Source organism: Elephas maximus, chromosome 3 (assembly GCF_024166365.1).
Source record: "Elephas maximus indicus isolate mEleMax1 chromosome 3, mEleMax1 primary haplotype, whole genome shotgun sequence".
NCBI classification, from domain to species: domain Eukaryota; kingdom Metazoa; phylum Chordata; class Mammalia; order Proboscidea; family Elephantidae; genus Elephas; species Elephas maximus.
This window is the reverse complement of record NC_064821.1, coordinates 59,243,909-59,258,480: the sequence shown is the minus strand read 5'-3', so window position 1 is coordinate 59,258,480 and position 14,572 is coordinate 59,243,909. Positions and strand designations below refer to the sequence as shown.

Genomic DNA, 14,572 nt, shown 5'->3' with positions numbered 1-14,572 from the left:
AAAGACATGGGGATCCACGTCTGAAAAATCAGCAATTGAAAACCCTACAGAGCACAGCTCTACTCTGACACGAGTCAGAATCAACATGACAGTAACAGGTCTTTTGGTTTGGAGTGTGTCTTAGGCTGGGTTCCCTAGAGAAGCAAAACCAGTAAGGCATATAAATATATATAGAGATTTCTCTCAAGGAAATGGCTCACGCAGTTGTAGAGGCTGGAACGTGAGTCACGCTGGAGGATTCTCCTGATTCAAAATCCGCAAGTCAGACAGTAGGGCTCTTGCTCATAGGCTGTGAAGACCAATGAATCCCAGGATAGGCAGGCAAGATGGCAGATAAGCTGCTAGCTCAAATCCCAGGAACCGGAGGTCAGACAAACAGCAGCCAGCTGCAGGATCCAGAGTGAGCAAAAGCCCATGAGCCTTGCCAGAAAGTCCACTTATATTTGATGCAAGCGACACCTCCAAGGAAACTCCCATTCAACTGATTGGCAGCTCACAGCAGATCCCATCATGGAGGTGATCACATTATGTCGAATCTCATTATGGAAGTGATAACATCATCATGTGACTGCCAAACTACATCATAACTGCCAAACCACAGAGAATCATGTGATTCTTGTTGACTTGCCTCAGCTAACAGCTGTGTTTACTGAGAGCCTGCCACGTAGCTTATTTCCACGTTTGCAACCACACAGAGAGCAAATCCTCTTTAAGATACACCCCATCTGGCTGCAGCAACAGTTAAGGATGAAAGCAGAAGAGGCCTACCCAAATTGGGTAATGTGTTTTCAACTCACTGTCAACCCTGACTTGATTTTGCTGCTCTCTGGACTCTTTTATGAGGTTCAACTACTAGTCTCTGTTCAAGGTCACAGGCAACTACCTTTTATGTTTTTTGTAATAGCACAAATGGTTTACACTCCACGGCTAACCTAAAGGTTGGTGATTTGAACCCACCCAGCGGCTCAGTGGAGGAAAGACCTGGCAATCTGCTTCCATAAAGATTCCAGCCAATGTTACAACTGACCCGATAGAAATAAACAGTTACAGCAGAATATTATAAACAACTGTACAGCAACAAACTGGATAACCTAGACGAAATGGACAAATTCTTAGAAGCACACAACCTACCCAAACTGACTCAAGAGGAAATAGAAAGTCTCAACAAATCCTTAACAAGTGACGAGATCCAATCAGTGATCAAAAACCTCCCAACAAAAAAAGAGTCCTGGACCAGATCTCTTCACTGGAGAATTCTACCAAACATTTAGGGAAGAATTGGCACCAGTATTATTTAAAATCTTCCAACGGATAGAGAAGGAAGGCCTACTCCCTAGTTCATTCTATGAAGCAAACAACTACAATACCAAAACCAAACAAGGGCACCACAAGAAAACTACAGGCCAATATCTTTTATGAATATAGATGCAAAAATTCTCAACAAACTACTAGTGAACAGAATCCAACAGCATATTAGAAGAGTCATACATAATGACCAAGTGGGATTTATTCTAGGAATGCAGGGTGTTTCAACATCGCAAAATCAATCAATGTGTAATATACCACATCAATAGAACAAAGGAAAAAAACACATAATCGTCACTATGGATGCAGAAAAAGCATTTGATAAAAACCCAACACCCTTTAATGATGAAAACCCTAAAGGAGATTGGAATAGAAGGGAAATTTCTCAGTATGATTCAGGGTACATATGAAAAGCCAACAGCCAACAATATACTTAATGAAGAAAGGCTGAGAGCTTTCCCCTTGAAATCAGGAACAAGATAAGGGTGCCCACACTCACCTCTTCTATTCGATATTGTATTAGGAATCCTAGCCAGAGCAGTAAGACAAGAAAAATAAATAAAAAGGTATCCAGATTGGAAAAGAAATGAAATTATCTCTATTTGCGGATCCTACATATGGAAAATCCCAAAAAGTCTGCAAAACATCTTCTAAAGCTAATAGAGGAATTTAGCAAAACCAAAGGCTACAAGGTCAACAAACAAAAATCATCTACATTTCTATACACCAGAAATGAGAAATCTGAAAGGGAAATTGGGGAAATAATTCCATTTACAATTGCATCTAAGAGAATAAAATAACCAAGGAATAAACCTAACCACGAACATGAAGGACTTATACAATGAAAATTATAAAACATTGTTGAAAAAGATTAAAGAAGACAAGTGGAAAGATGTCCATGTCCTTGGGTTAGAAGAGCTAATATTGTTAAGATGTCAGTACTCCCCAAAGCAATCTATAGATTCAACACTATCCCGATCGAAATTCCAACAGCCTTCTTTACAGAAATGAAAAAATCAATCCTCAACTTTTTGTGGAATGACAAGAGGCCCCAAATAGCTAAAACCATGTTGAAACAGAAGAACAAACTAAGAGGACTCACATTTCCTGATTTGAAAACATATTATAAGCTACAGTAATCAAAACAGCCTGGTACTGGTATAACAATAGACACATAAATCAATGGAATAGAATTGAGAGTCCACAAATAAACCCACACATTTATGGTCAATCGACTATTGACAAGGGTACTAAGTTCATTCGATGGGGAAAGAAGAATCTCATTAATAAATAGTGCTGGCAAAAATGAAGTTCCACATGCAGAAAAATGAAACAGGATCCATGCCCCACACCATACACAAAAGCAAATTCAAAATGGATTAAGTATCTAAATATGCAAACTAAAATCATAAAACTCTTAGAAGAAAATGTAGGGGCAACGCCATCGGGCCTAGCTTTTAACAATGGATTATCTAGCGTAATAACAAAAGCACAAACAGTAAAAGACAAAATAAATAAATGGGACCTCATAAAAATGAAAACTTTTGCTTATCGAAAGACTTGACCGAAAAAGTGAAAAGACAAGCTACTGACTGGGAGAATGTCTTTGGAAACCATATATCCAAAAAGAACCTGATAACCAAAATACTTATAAAACTTGGACACCTTAACAACAGAAAGACAAATAACCATCATAAAATGGGCAAAGGAACTGAATAGACATTTCATCAAAGAGGACATTCAAATGACCACCAACCACATGAAAAGATGTTCGACATCATTAGCCATCAGAGAGATGCAAATCAAAACCACAATGAGATACCATTTCACGCCTATGAGGATGATTAAGATTTAAAAAAAAGAAAATAACAAATGTTGGCAAGGAAGTGAAGAAATTAGAAGTCTTATCCACTACAGGCTGGAATACAAAATGGTATAGCCATTGTGGGAAGCAGTGAGACAGTTCCTCAAAAAACTAAAAATAGAACTACCATATGACCCAGCAATTCCACTCGCAAAAGACTTGAAAGCAGAGACTCAGATAGAGGCTTGTACACCAATGTTCATTGCAACACTATTCACAATAGCCAAAAGTGGAAGCAACCTAAATGCCCATCAACAGATGAATGGATAAACAAAACGTGGTACATACATACAATGGAATACTACTCAGCCAGTAGAAGAAATGAAGCCTTGATTCTTGCTACAAAAAGAGTAGCTGCTGAGATAGCTTATGTACAACCAAAAATCTCATGGGATTTGGTTTCATGGGACATCCCAGTTAATTGGCCTAATAACCAGTTTAGTGCTTCTGCTCTACCTCCTAGTTTGTTGTGTAGTACCTGGGGCCTTAAAAGCTTACAAGTGGCCATCCAAGGCGTGACAATTGGTCTCTATTTGCCTGGAGCAACAGAGGAAGAAGAGTCAGGAATAGGAGGAGAATATGAAATGTGTGGCTAATTGCCTCCATGAACAACTGCCTCCTTTGCCATAAGACCAGAAGAACTGGATGGCACCCAGCTACCATTATTAAACATTTCAAACAAAGATTCTATAGAAGAATCCTGATAAAAAGGGGGAAAATATAAAACAGAATTTCAAATTCCCATGGACTCCAGACTTTCTGGAGCCATGGGGCCGGATGAACCCCTGAAACTATGGCCCTGAGATAATTTTTAAAACTTAAACCAAAAATATCCCCAAAGTCTTCTTAAAACCAAACAACAGTCTGGCTTATCTAGTAAAAAATGTCTGCCTTGAGCATTATGCTGTTTAAGAACTATCTATATGGGAGCAAAGTGACAACAGCAACTCGCAAGATTAGATAGGGGACCCTAGGGGGCAGTGAGCTTATGTTAATGGTAGAGGAACAACTCAGAAAAAGAGGTTGAGAATAGTTGCACAACTTGAAGAATGTAATCAATGTCGCTGAATTTATAAACAGTTGAATTGGTGTTTTGCTGTGTATGTTCCTAACAGCAACACAATAATAATTAAAAAAAAAAAAAAAGATTACAGCCAAGAAAACCCTATGGAGCAGTTCTACTCTATAACACGTCGGGTCACCAAGAGTCAGAATCGACTCAAGAGCAAGGAGTTTGGTTTTTTTGGCTTTTCCTTCCTGTGGCCACTTCTAGGATCCTAATAAGTTACGCAGGGCAGCCCTATCAGGAATTGTGTTATCACCACTGCTGGCCACAAGGGGCTGCCCTTCAGGCATCAGTGCTGTTGCTGAAAAGCAGATCCCAGCTCTTATGCTATGGGGAAATTCTGTTAGAGAAGGCACTCTAAATGGCAAGCTCTCCAGATCTCAGAGAACTGTTCAGCTGGGGGGTTAGCCTTGCATCTACAACCATTTGGCCCCCTGGAAGCGAGGATGACAGGATTTCCCTTGGGAGAATCTCCCACCCCTGTCCCTGTGTGCGCACTGCTCTTCCTGTTCTTACCGTGAGCAGCAGAGATGACTCCAGGCAGCAGGTCTCACATAGTCTGGGTGCTGGTCCCAGCTTTGATTCCCATGGGCTCTGTGACCTTGGGCAAACTCTATATCCTCCAAACCTCAGTTTCCTCATCTGCCAAGGGAAGGGGTTGGAATATAATCTAATTGATCTCCTAAGGGCCCTTTCAGCAGCAGCCTTGTTACCAACATAAGCACCTGAAATATCCCTTACATGGGGTGGAGTCTGAGTCCATCCTTGGTATTCAGCATAAACTACCAGTTTACTGAAATTTTCAATCCTTTAGCCAGATTATTATCTCCCTGGAAACCAAAGGAGTGAAGTCGAAATTCTGTGCCACAGAATCTTTTAACGTCAGCATGAGATGGGAGCTCAGAGAGTATGGTACAGGGGTTCTTCAAACTCTTGTTAGCCTGGAACCTTTAGTCAGACAAATTCTGACTTGCAAACCCAAATGAAAACGTTAGAAGTGGAGCTGCTATGTTTAGAAACCAAAGCCCAGAGAGAGGAAGTCACCTGTCCCGCATTACTCAGCAACTGAGTGGCAGAGCTGGGTGGAGCTGACCTCCCTGGGCACATTCCCCAGAGCGGCACTGAGCACGTGGCTTCCAGAGAGATGAGGGACTCAGAATTGTGCAAAAGAGCTGGTATGGGGAGGAAGGGGCACAGGGCAGGGAGGGGACACGCTAACTTTTACTCTGTATTCACTATGCTGTGTCTTTCCCTACACCATGACTTAGTCTTCCTACCCCAGAGGCCAGTAACACTGTTTCTTTGGGGCTCAGAGTCGTTAAGTGATTAAGGTAAAGTCGCACAGCTCCTAACTGACTAAGTTGAGATTTGAACCCAGGGCTTTGTGATTCCAAAGCCCGTACACCAACTTTCCTGGGGGATAGTGATTTATTCATTTATTCAGTCAAATATCAAGCATGAAATATGTGCCAGGCGCTGTTCTAAGTCCTGGCCCTACAGCTGTGATGATCCAGCTGAAGCGCTGCCCTCACTGGTTTTAGAGGAGGAGACAGATGATAAACAAATGACACAAGAAGAAGAAAATTAAAGCAGAGTAAGGGGATGGAGGATGAGGGGCTGAGTGTGCACCTCACTGACACACCCATCCATGAGCTGTCGCCAGGCTGCAAGGAGATAAAATAAGTGCTTCCTCTCCCTTTCTGTACTTTCAGGACAAACAGTCTGGGTACAGTGCTGGTCTGGGGATCACACTTTGGATAGCCCCAACCTAAAATATTTCCAAATCAGTAGGTCACTGCAACTAGAAGGATCACGGCTGGCCACTCCCTGCCCTGGGACTCACTCCCCTCCCCGCCAGGCTGCACAGACCCCAGGGCACCTGCTGCCAAGGAAGGCTGTGGTGTCTCCTGCCTGGTGTGTACAATGATCCAGGGGCTGTAAGTCTCCTAAAGGGAGACGTCCCATCCGAGTCTATGGCTGGTTGTGAGCCTTGTGGATCGTGGAGAGAGACTTGGGTTCAAACTCGGGCTATGGCACGTTACTAGCCATGTGATCTTGCAAATGTCTTTGTTTTTCCTTAACTCTAACACAGGGATAGCGATGTTTTGCAGGAATAGATCAGGCACATTGGGGCTTGACCCAGAGCCTGGAACTCAGGAAGCAGAAGCCCCCATCACTGCATGTCTGTGTGCCTGTGTGTGCACATGTATTTGTGTGCATGCATGTGGGTGTATATCGTGTGCACGGGTGCGTGCTTGCATGTATGTATTGCATGAGCTTCTGTGCATGCTTGTGTGTGTGCATGTTTGCCTACGTGCACCTGTGTGTGCATGCGTGCCTTCTGTTCCTGCATACATGTGTGTAGGTGTGTATGTGTGTGTGCATTCTGTTCATGCATACGTGTGTGTACATGTGTGTGTACATTTGTGTGTGTGACATTTATCTCCTCCACCGCTGTTAGAGAGTTCCTCCCAGGACCCATTGTGGCCAGGGACGCTGATACGCTTTTCCTGGGGTCTCTCACCAGACTGCCAAGGGATCATCGAGGACGTCGTCCTGCTGGGTGCACCAGTGGAAGGCGAAGCCAAGCACTGGGAGACATTCCGGAAGGTGGTGTCCGGGAGGATCATCAATGGCTACTGCAGGTCAGGCCAGTAAAGAGGTGACAACACTTACTGAGCTCCTAGTGTACCTGGGCCCTGTGCTGAGGACACGGATTTGAGGCCAGGACCCTGTGCTGGAGGATCCCAGGGACTGGTGGGACACTGGCCCCGTTAGGAACAGAGTCCAGGCATGTTCTGACCTGGGAGGCGTTCATTCCCATAAGGTCGTTGACAACAGGCGGAAGACCCTGCAAAGGACCTCCCTGTGTCAGGCCTGGGACCAGCTTCCAGGGTGACAGAAGCTGCCAGCGGTGGCTCAGCATATTGAAGCTGGGTAGGGGGAGGTGGGGGAGTGGGATCTGGTCTGAAGAACAGAGCTGGGGCCCCAATTGGAGCTCTTTGAATGCTGACTAGGAAGCTTACATCTTAGTTATTTGGTGGTGGAGGAAGGGGAACAGGCAGGGGGCCGGGATGAGCTGTCAGAGCAGGGGCAGGAGAACAGCCCAGGTAGCCAGCAGAGGTGGGGAGCCGGTACCCAACAGGGTGGCAGACCCAGGGGCCTGCAAAGGCTGGAGGCCATGGGGCTGGAAGGTTGCAATCCTTGCTTGGGCTTTGAAAGCAAGGACTGAGGGGTTTCAGCTGAGGCGGTGACCCAGGCTTTGGGGAAGGAGAAACGATGAAGCCACCAGCAAGCCTCAGGACAGTCCGCCTAAGAAGATGCCTGTCCCTTCACCCTGAAGTCAAAGGCAGGCTGGCAGTGTTCAAGAGCACACGATGTGGAATCACACAGACCTGGGTCCTATTGCTGGCCTCAGTGTCTTCATCAATGAAAGGGGTATAATCACAGTAACACCCCACCCCCAGTGTTGTGATGACGATTACGCAGTGTACAGAACTGCACATGGTACGTGCTCAGTGAATGTCAGATGCTGTTACTATTATTATTGTTGTTATTATCAATTGCTTAGGATGTTCATTCAGCAAACTTTTTGTGAGTGCCAGCCTCGTGCCAGGCTGGGGCCACAGCAGGGAACAAGACCCAGGCCCAGCCCTCAGGGAACCCAGAATCCAGCGGGAAAACAAGCAATCCCAGCCAGGTACACAAAAGCGTGTCTGCGATACCAAAATCCAGGAAGTTCTGAAAACCAAAGGCTTTTTCCTAAGTGTGGCACAAACTCACTTATTGGCAAAACATGTCCTGAACTAACAAGAAAGAAAAGAAAAAGAAAGGACAGAAATTTTGGTGTCAGATTATCCTGGCTCTGCCATTTACCTAAGGTGCCTAGGTGGCACAAATGGTTTGTGCTTGACTGCTAACCTAAAGGTTGGTGGTTTGAACCCACCCTGCAGTACTTTGGAAGAAAGGCCTGGCAGTCTGCTTCCATAAAAATTACAGCCTAGAAAACTCTGTGGGGCAGTTCTACTCTGTAACACATAAAACCAAACCCGTTGCTGTCGAGTGGATTCCGATTCATGGAGACCCTATAGGACAGAGTAGAACAGCCCCACAGGGTTTCCCAGGAGTGGCTGGTAGATGGGAACTGCTGACCTTTTGGTTAGCAGCCAACTCTTAACCACTGCACCACAGGCTCCCTGGAACACATGGGGTCACCATAAGGCAGAATTGACTCGAAAGCAATGGATTTTTCTGTTTTGTTTTGTCATTTACCTATTGTATGGCTTTGGGGAAAAAAAACTTCCCTGAATTTCAGTGTCCCCATCTATAAAGTGAGAATAACAGCCCCTCCTGCACAGGAGTGCTGGACAGGTTCCATGAAATTACATCGGAAGAGGGCTGGCACTTAGTAGGTGCCCAATAAATAGTAAAAAAAGAATAAATAAATAGTAGCAGTGTAAAATTGTCATTACGGGGCATATTTTTCACATTTTTCCTGTTGCCATGGAGTGGGTTCCAACACAGCGACCCTACAAGGACAGGGTAGAACTGCCCCATAGGGTTGCCAAGGAGCAGCTGGTGGGTTCAAGCTGCTGACCTTTTGGTTAGCAGCCGAGCTCTTAACCGCTGTGCCGCCAGGACTCCATATTCACATAGCACATGTTTTTGGGTTTTTTGTTTTTTTTTTTTTTTGGTACTTAACAGCAAAGGGAACGAATTAAAATTGCATGTGTGCAGTATGAAAACAGCAAAATTTTATTAAAACCATCAGTTCTGCTGAGAACCCGAAGCTGGCTAATAAGCCTGATTTTCAATTATTTTGTGAGATCCAGGGCCGACTATCTAGAGAGGAGAAAGGAGAAGGAAGATGAGGAGGAGGAAAGAGAAGGAGTGCACAAACAAAAACATCACCGTAGTTCCTCGGTTCAATTTTGCTCCAACTGGGAGGGTTTTTTTGGGAATTCACACTCTTGGCCTCCAATGGCCTTTTGGTTACCCATGAACCTACTTAAACATGATGGGGCAGGCAGGGGTATTCAGGCCAATACCACCAAACTAAATACATTTATAAATTTATAATTACATTAATAAAGCTCTTTGTAAATTTGTTTGCTGATCTGAGCTTTGCATGAACCCTGGAAGCCAGTATTCGTGTTCCCTATTGTCCCAGTGAGGAAAAAGCTCAGAGGGGCAAGTGACTTGCACAGGGTCACATACCAGAGCCAGGACGTGAACTCAGGCCTGTCTCACTCCATGGTTTGAGGGTTTCATTCTGAGCTCCCCGGAGGACTCCATGTAGCCCAGGGACAAGAGGCCACCACATGCAAGTCTCTGTTCCAGGTCTTGTTAGGGGGGTGGGAAGGGTGATGTAGGATGGGAAGCTGGGAGGGCCCCTGCCCACAGGTGTCTCCAGACCTGGCGAGGGAACCAAGAGGTCCTCTACAAGTGCAGTGGTGGAGAGTCCAGGGTTTGGCTATGTGAATCATGCATCACCGTCACCTGGTAGTAGACAGATAGGTGCCATCACTAGTCAACCCTGGCTCATGGCAACTGTCTCAGTCATCTAGTGCTGCTATAACAGAAATACCACAAGTGGATTGCTTTAACAAAGAGAAATTTAGTCTCTCATAGTCTGGGAGACTAGAAGTCTGAATAGGCTTCACCTAGATTCACCTTCTTCCCCTGGTCTAGGAGCTCCTCAGTGCAGGAACTTCTGGTCCAAAGGACATGCTCTGCTCCAGGCATTGCTTTCTTGGTGGTATGAGGTCCCCGTGTCTCTCTGTTCGCCTCTCTCTTTTATATCTCAAAAGAGATTGACTCAAACACAATCCAATCTTGTAGATTGAGTCCTGCCTCATAACTGCTGCTTATCCCAGTTCATCAACATCGTGGAGATAGGATTTACAACACATAGGAAAGTCACATCAGATGACAAAACGGTGAACAATCACACAATACTGGGAATCGTGGCCTAACCAAACTGATATACGTATTTTTGGGGGATACAGTTCAATCCATGACAGTGACCTTATGTACAACAGAGCTAAACATTGCCCAGTCCCGCATCTGTGTCGTGATTGCTGGCATCTTCGAGTCCATCATTATGGCTACTGTGCCGATCCATCTCACTTAGGGTCTCCCTCACCTTCACTGACCCTCTAATTCACCAAACATGATGTCCTCCGCTAGCAGTTTATCCCTCCTGATGGTTTGTCCAAAGCAAGTGAGTTGAACGATGTTCCATTGTGACACATAGGTTTTCACTGGCTAATTTTTGGAAATAGATCTCCAGGCCTTTCTTCCTAGTCTGTCTTATTCTGAAAGCTCAGCTGAAACCTGTCCACCATGGGTGACCCTGCTGGTATTTGAAATACCATTGCTATAGCTGCCAGCATCATAGCAACATGTAGGCCATCACAATCAGACAGGTTCAGTTAAACAGGGACTGCTGGGCCCCACCGGTTTCAATTCAGGAGGTCTGGGCTAGCGCCCAGAATTTGCATTTCTAACAGGTTCCCAGGTGATGCTGATGCTGGTGGTCTAGGGACCCCACTCTGAGAACTACTGATTAAGAGAACTAAGGAACTGAGGAACAACCTAGGCCTCTAATACTGAGCTGGGCTCTCCTGGCTGGGCAGCCATTACCCCTCTGTAGACTAGGCCCTCTGTCCACTTTTCCTTACTGGATACTCACAGGTGAGGAAACTGAGGCACAGCAGTGTACCCAGAGCTAGTCAATGGCAGAACTGGGATTTAATCCCAGGTCTCTGACTGCAAGTCTGCCCCTCTCCTGTGTATAATTTGCTTCCCAGCCTACAAAAGGTGATGGGGAAAGCAGCTATAGCCAGGGCTGATTCTAGTCCATGACGGGGTAACCAGAGATGGAGTGAGCCCAGTGAAAAGACCTTAGGGCACACTGAATTGGCGGGGTTGACTGGGGCAGACCCGTATACGGCCAAGCAGTTATTAGCCTTCCATCAGTGTCGATACTTAGTTTCATCACCTTGTTTTTGTTGGTTGCTATCAAATCAGCTGTGACTCGTGGCAGCCTTACGTGTAACAGAACAAAATGTCGCCCGGTCCCGCACCATCTCCATGATCACTGGTAGGTTTGAGTCCATTGTCGTGGCTGTTGTGTCAATCCATCTCATGAGGGTTTGCCTCGTTTCCGCCGACCCTCCACTTAACCAAACATGATGTCTCTCTCTAGCAACTAGTCTTTGCTGATGGCATATCCAAAGGAAGCAAGACTAAGTCTCACCAGCCTCGCTTCCAAGGAGCATTTCAGTTGTATTTATTCTAAGACTGATTTGTTTTATCATCTGCGTGTCTTCTATTTTTTTAATTTTCAAACCCACAAAAAAGTGGAGAGAACAGTCCAATGAACTGCATAGCTGTCTTAGACACCTAGTCCTGTTATAACAGAAGTACCACAAGTGGGTGGCTTTAACAAACAGAAATGTATTTTCTCACAGTCTGGTAGGCTAGAAGTCCAAATTCAGGGCGTCGGCTCCAGGGGAAGGCTTTCTCTCTCTGCCAGCTCTGAAAGAAGGTCCCTGTCATCACCCTTCCCCTGGACTAGGAGCTTCTCCACACAGGAACCCTGAGTCCGTAGGACACACTCTGCTCCCGGCACTGCTTTCTTGGTGGTATGAGGTCCCCCTGTCTCTCTGCTGGCTTCTCTCTTTTATGTCTCAAAAGAGATTGGCTTAAGACACTATGTAATCTTGTTTTTTTTAATCTTGTAGATCTCATCAACATAACTGCCACTAATCCATCTCATTAACATCATAGTGATAGGATTTACAACACATGGGGAAATCACATCAGATTGACAGAATGGTAAACAATCATACAATACTGAGAATCATGACCTAGCCAAGTTAACAGATACGTTTGGGGGACACAATTCAATCCATGACAATAGGCTTCACGTAGATTCACCAAATTAAGTTAACATCTTGCACACCCGCTCCATCACTACACACACAAACACACACACAGTTCCTTTTTGTCCAACCATCTCCAAGGAGGCTGCAGATAGCATGACCTCCACTCCTAAAGATTTCAACACTCATCTCCCACAACCACCACACCATTACCACATAGAAGAAAATCAACATTAATTCAGTTAACATCAGCCAACATATGGTCACATTCCCGTTTTGCTATTTACCCAAAGGGTCCTTTATAGGTGGGTTTCCCGCACCTCAGGGTCCCCTCCAGGTTCACAAGCTATGACACCGGTATTTCAAATACCAGCAGGGTCACCCATGGTGGACAGGTTTCAGAGGAGGCATCTGGCAGTTATACCTCTCTAGTGCCCCTATCCACTCAACAGTCCCCTCTCCTCCCTTGTTCTTGGTAACAGGAGGCCTGGACATCTCAATTCTGGATTCACCTGTTTCCTCCTGATTGGATTTAGGTCAGACATATCTGGCAAGAACACCGGTGACGATGTGTCTCCCCCTGAGTGGCACTGAGGATATAACGTCACCTCCATGGCTCTGTGGGAGGTCTTGGCCTGTCAGCGCCCTCCATTGTAAAAGCACATTTTTTTTCTTTCATGATTAAAAAGTAATCCATGGGTGATGCGAACCAAGTGACTCTTCTGCTCCCCAACACCTTTCCCCCAATGGGTTTAGCATCCATTGATGACGTTCAGTTGACTGTCATCCGTGAATGTGTTTGTGCCTTTTAATAGTTTCTCAGCTTGAGCAAGCTGATCATACAAGAAGGAAGGGAGAGTTTGGGGTCCACTGCTCAAGAAGCAGCATGGCCCAGTGGGACAAGCGTGGCCCTGAAGTCCCGCAGACATGTCTGCCCATCCTGGTTCTGCTACATAACATCTGTGAGGCTTTGAGCAGGCTTTCACCTCTGCAGTCCAGGCTTCCTCATCTGTGAATGGAGCTAATCTGGGGGCACTGTTTATCCCAGTTTGTCTGGACTTCCCTACATCCTGAGAAACCCCTCAGTCCCAAGCACACCCAGAAGGTTGTTCTCCCAAACGATCACTCCTACCTTGCAGGGCTTGTGAAGATTCAATGAATCAATGCAGGTGAAGCAGCTCAGAAATAGCAAAGAAGGGGGCAGGCCCAGAGAGCTCGGACCAGAGCCAGGGGCTGGGAATGGGAGGAAGGTGATGTCTGGGCCAGGGGAAGGCAGCCTCCTCTGATGTCCTCCTTGATCCCTAGTGGAAATGCCCTAGGTCAAGGGTCAGCAAACACTATGAAGGGCCAGAGAGTAAACATTTTAGGCTTTGCACACATGCAATCACTTTTGCATATTCTTTTTGTTGTTTGTTTCTTTACAACTCTTTAAAAATGTAAAAACCATTCTTAGCCCCTTACAAAACAGGCTGGATTTGGCCCACAGACCTAGTTAGCCGATCCCTGCCCAAGGCCAGTGTTTCCCAAACTTTGATGTGCATTGGGCTCACCTGGTTGTTGTTAGGTGCCAGTGAGTGGATTCCGACTCATGGCCACCCCATGTGACAGAGTAGAACTGCCCCATAGACACCTAGATGTTGGAGCTCAATCCTGGACGCAGGAGAACAAATGAGCACATCCATGCACTTGCTGAGCAGCAAGGCCCACACACAGCTCTTGGGCGTCCCGGCTCAACCAGCATAAAATCCTGAGGTTTGAGAGGGTGGCTGTCTTGTGGCCCCTCCAGACATGTCTCCCGTGAGCATTGCTTGTTGCACCTGAAGAAACAGACAGCAGAGGGCCCAGGCTTGCTTTCTCTAGAGAATGTGGAGCGTGTTTGGCTAGGAGGGGGTGTGTGTGGGTGGAGTGGGGTTCACAGCACCTGTGCAGGTGGAGGAGTGTTTTCAGGGCTGTGGCCCACCTGGACAGCCATCCACGCCTTCGAAGGTGTGGCTGGGGACAGGGAGGACCTGTAGGCTGGGCCAGGTCTGTCCTCAGAAAGCAGAGCTGGTCCCCCCAGCTCATAGATAGACAGAGAGCCCAGAGTTCCCCCCACAGAGCATGAGGGGGACAGCTCCTCACAGTCCTTCCCTTCCCCCCAGCTCCTCCTCCCAGGAGGGCCCCCTGCTTCTACCCCAGGGAACTGGAACCTCACCCCCAGTTAAGAGCAGCTCTCCTGAGCAACAGGCTGACTTGTCAAGAACTTTACCCCCATTTCCTCATTCATTCACTTGACAGACAGTCACCTAGTGAGGGCCAGGCACTGCTCTCACAGCGTTAACGTGGCATTTGCCTAATAATGTGGTCCCTCTAAGCCTGTATTGCAGTACCTGGCTCTCAGGAAGCACTGCAAGGGTGTCTCATTACTTCCGACAGGCGGGCAGGCACAATCGGGGCTCTGGTTTCCTG

General features: G+C 46.2%; 1 protein-coding gene across 6 annotated transcripts in view; it reads left to right on the top strand.

Moving 5' to 3' along the window:
• TMCO4 (transmembrane and coiled-coil domains 4) overlaps window positions 1-14,572 on the top strand; it is a 130,775-nt gene that overhangs the window by 103,302 nt on the left and 12,901 nt on the right. For 5 of the 6 annotated variants that reach the window (XM_049878122.1, XM_049878123.1, XM_049878120.1 and 2 more), the window contains one exon: window positions 6,763-6,880. In XM_049878122.1, coding sequence (XP_049734079.1) covers window positions 6,763-6,880 — 118 coding nt within the window. Of the gene's footprint in view, window positions 1-6,762; window positions 6,881-7,806; window positions 14,532-14,572 lie in introns of those variants that run through there. The other variant, XM_049878125.1, reaches the window with a different exon arrangement.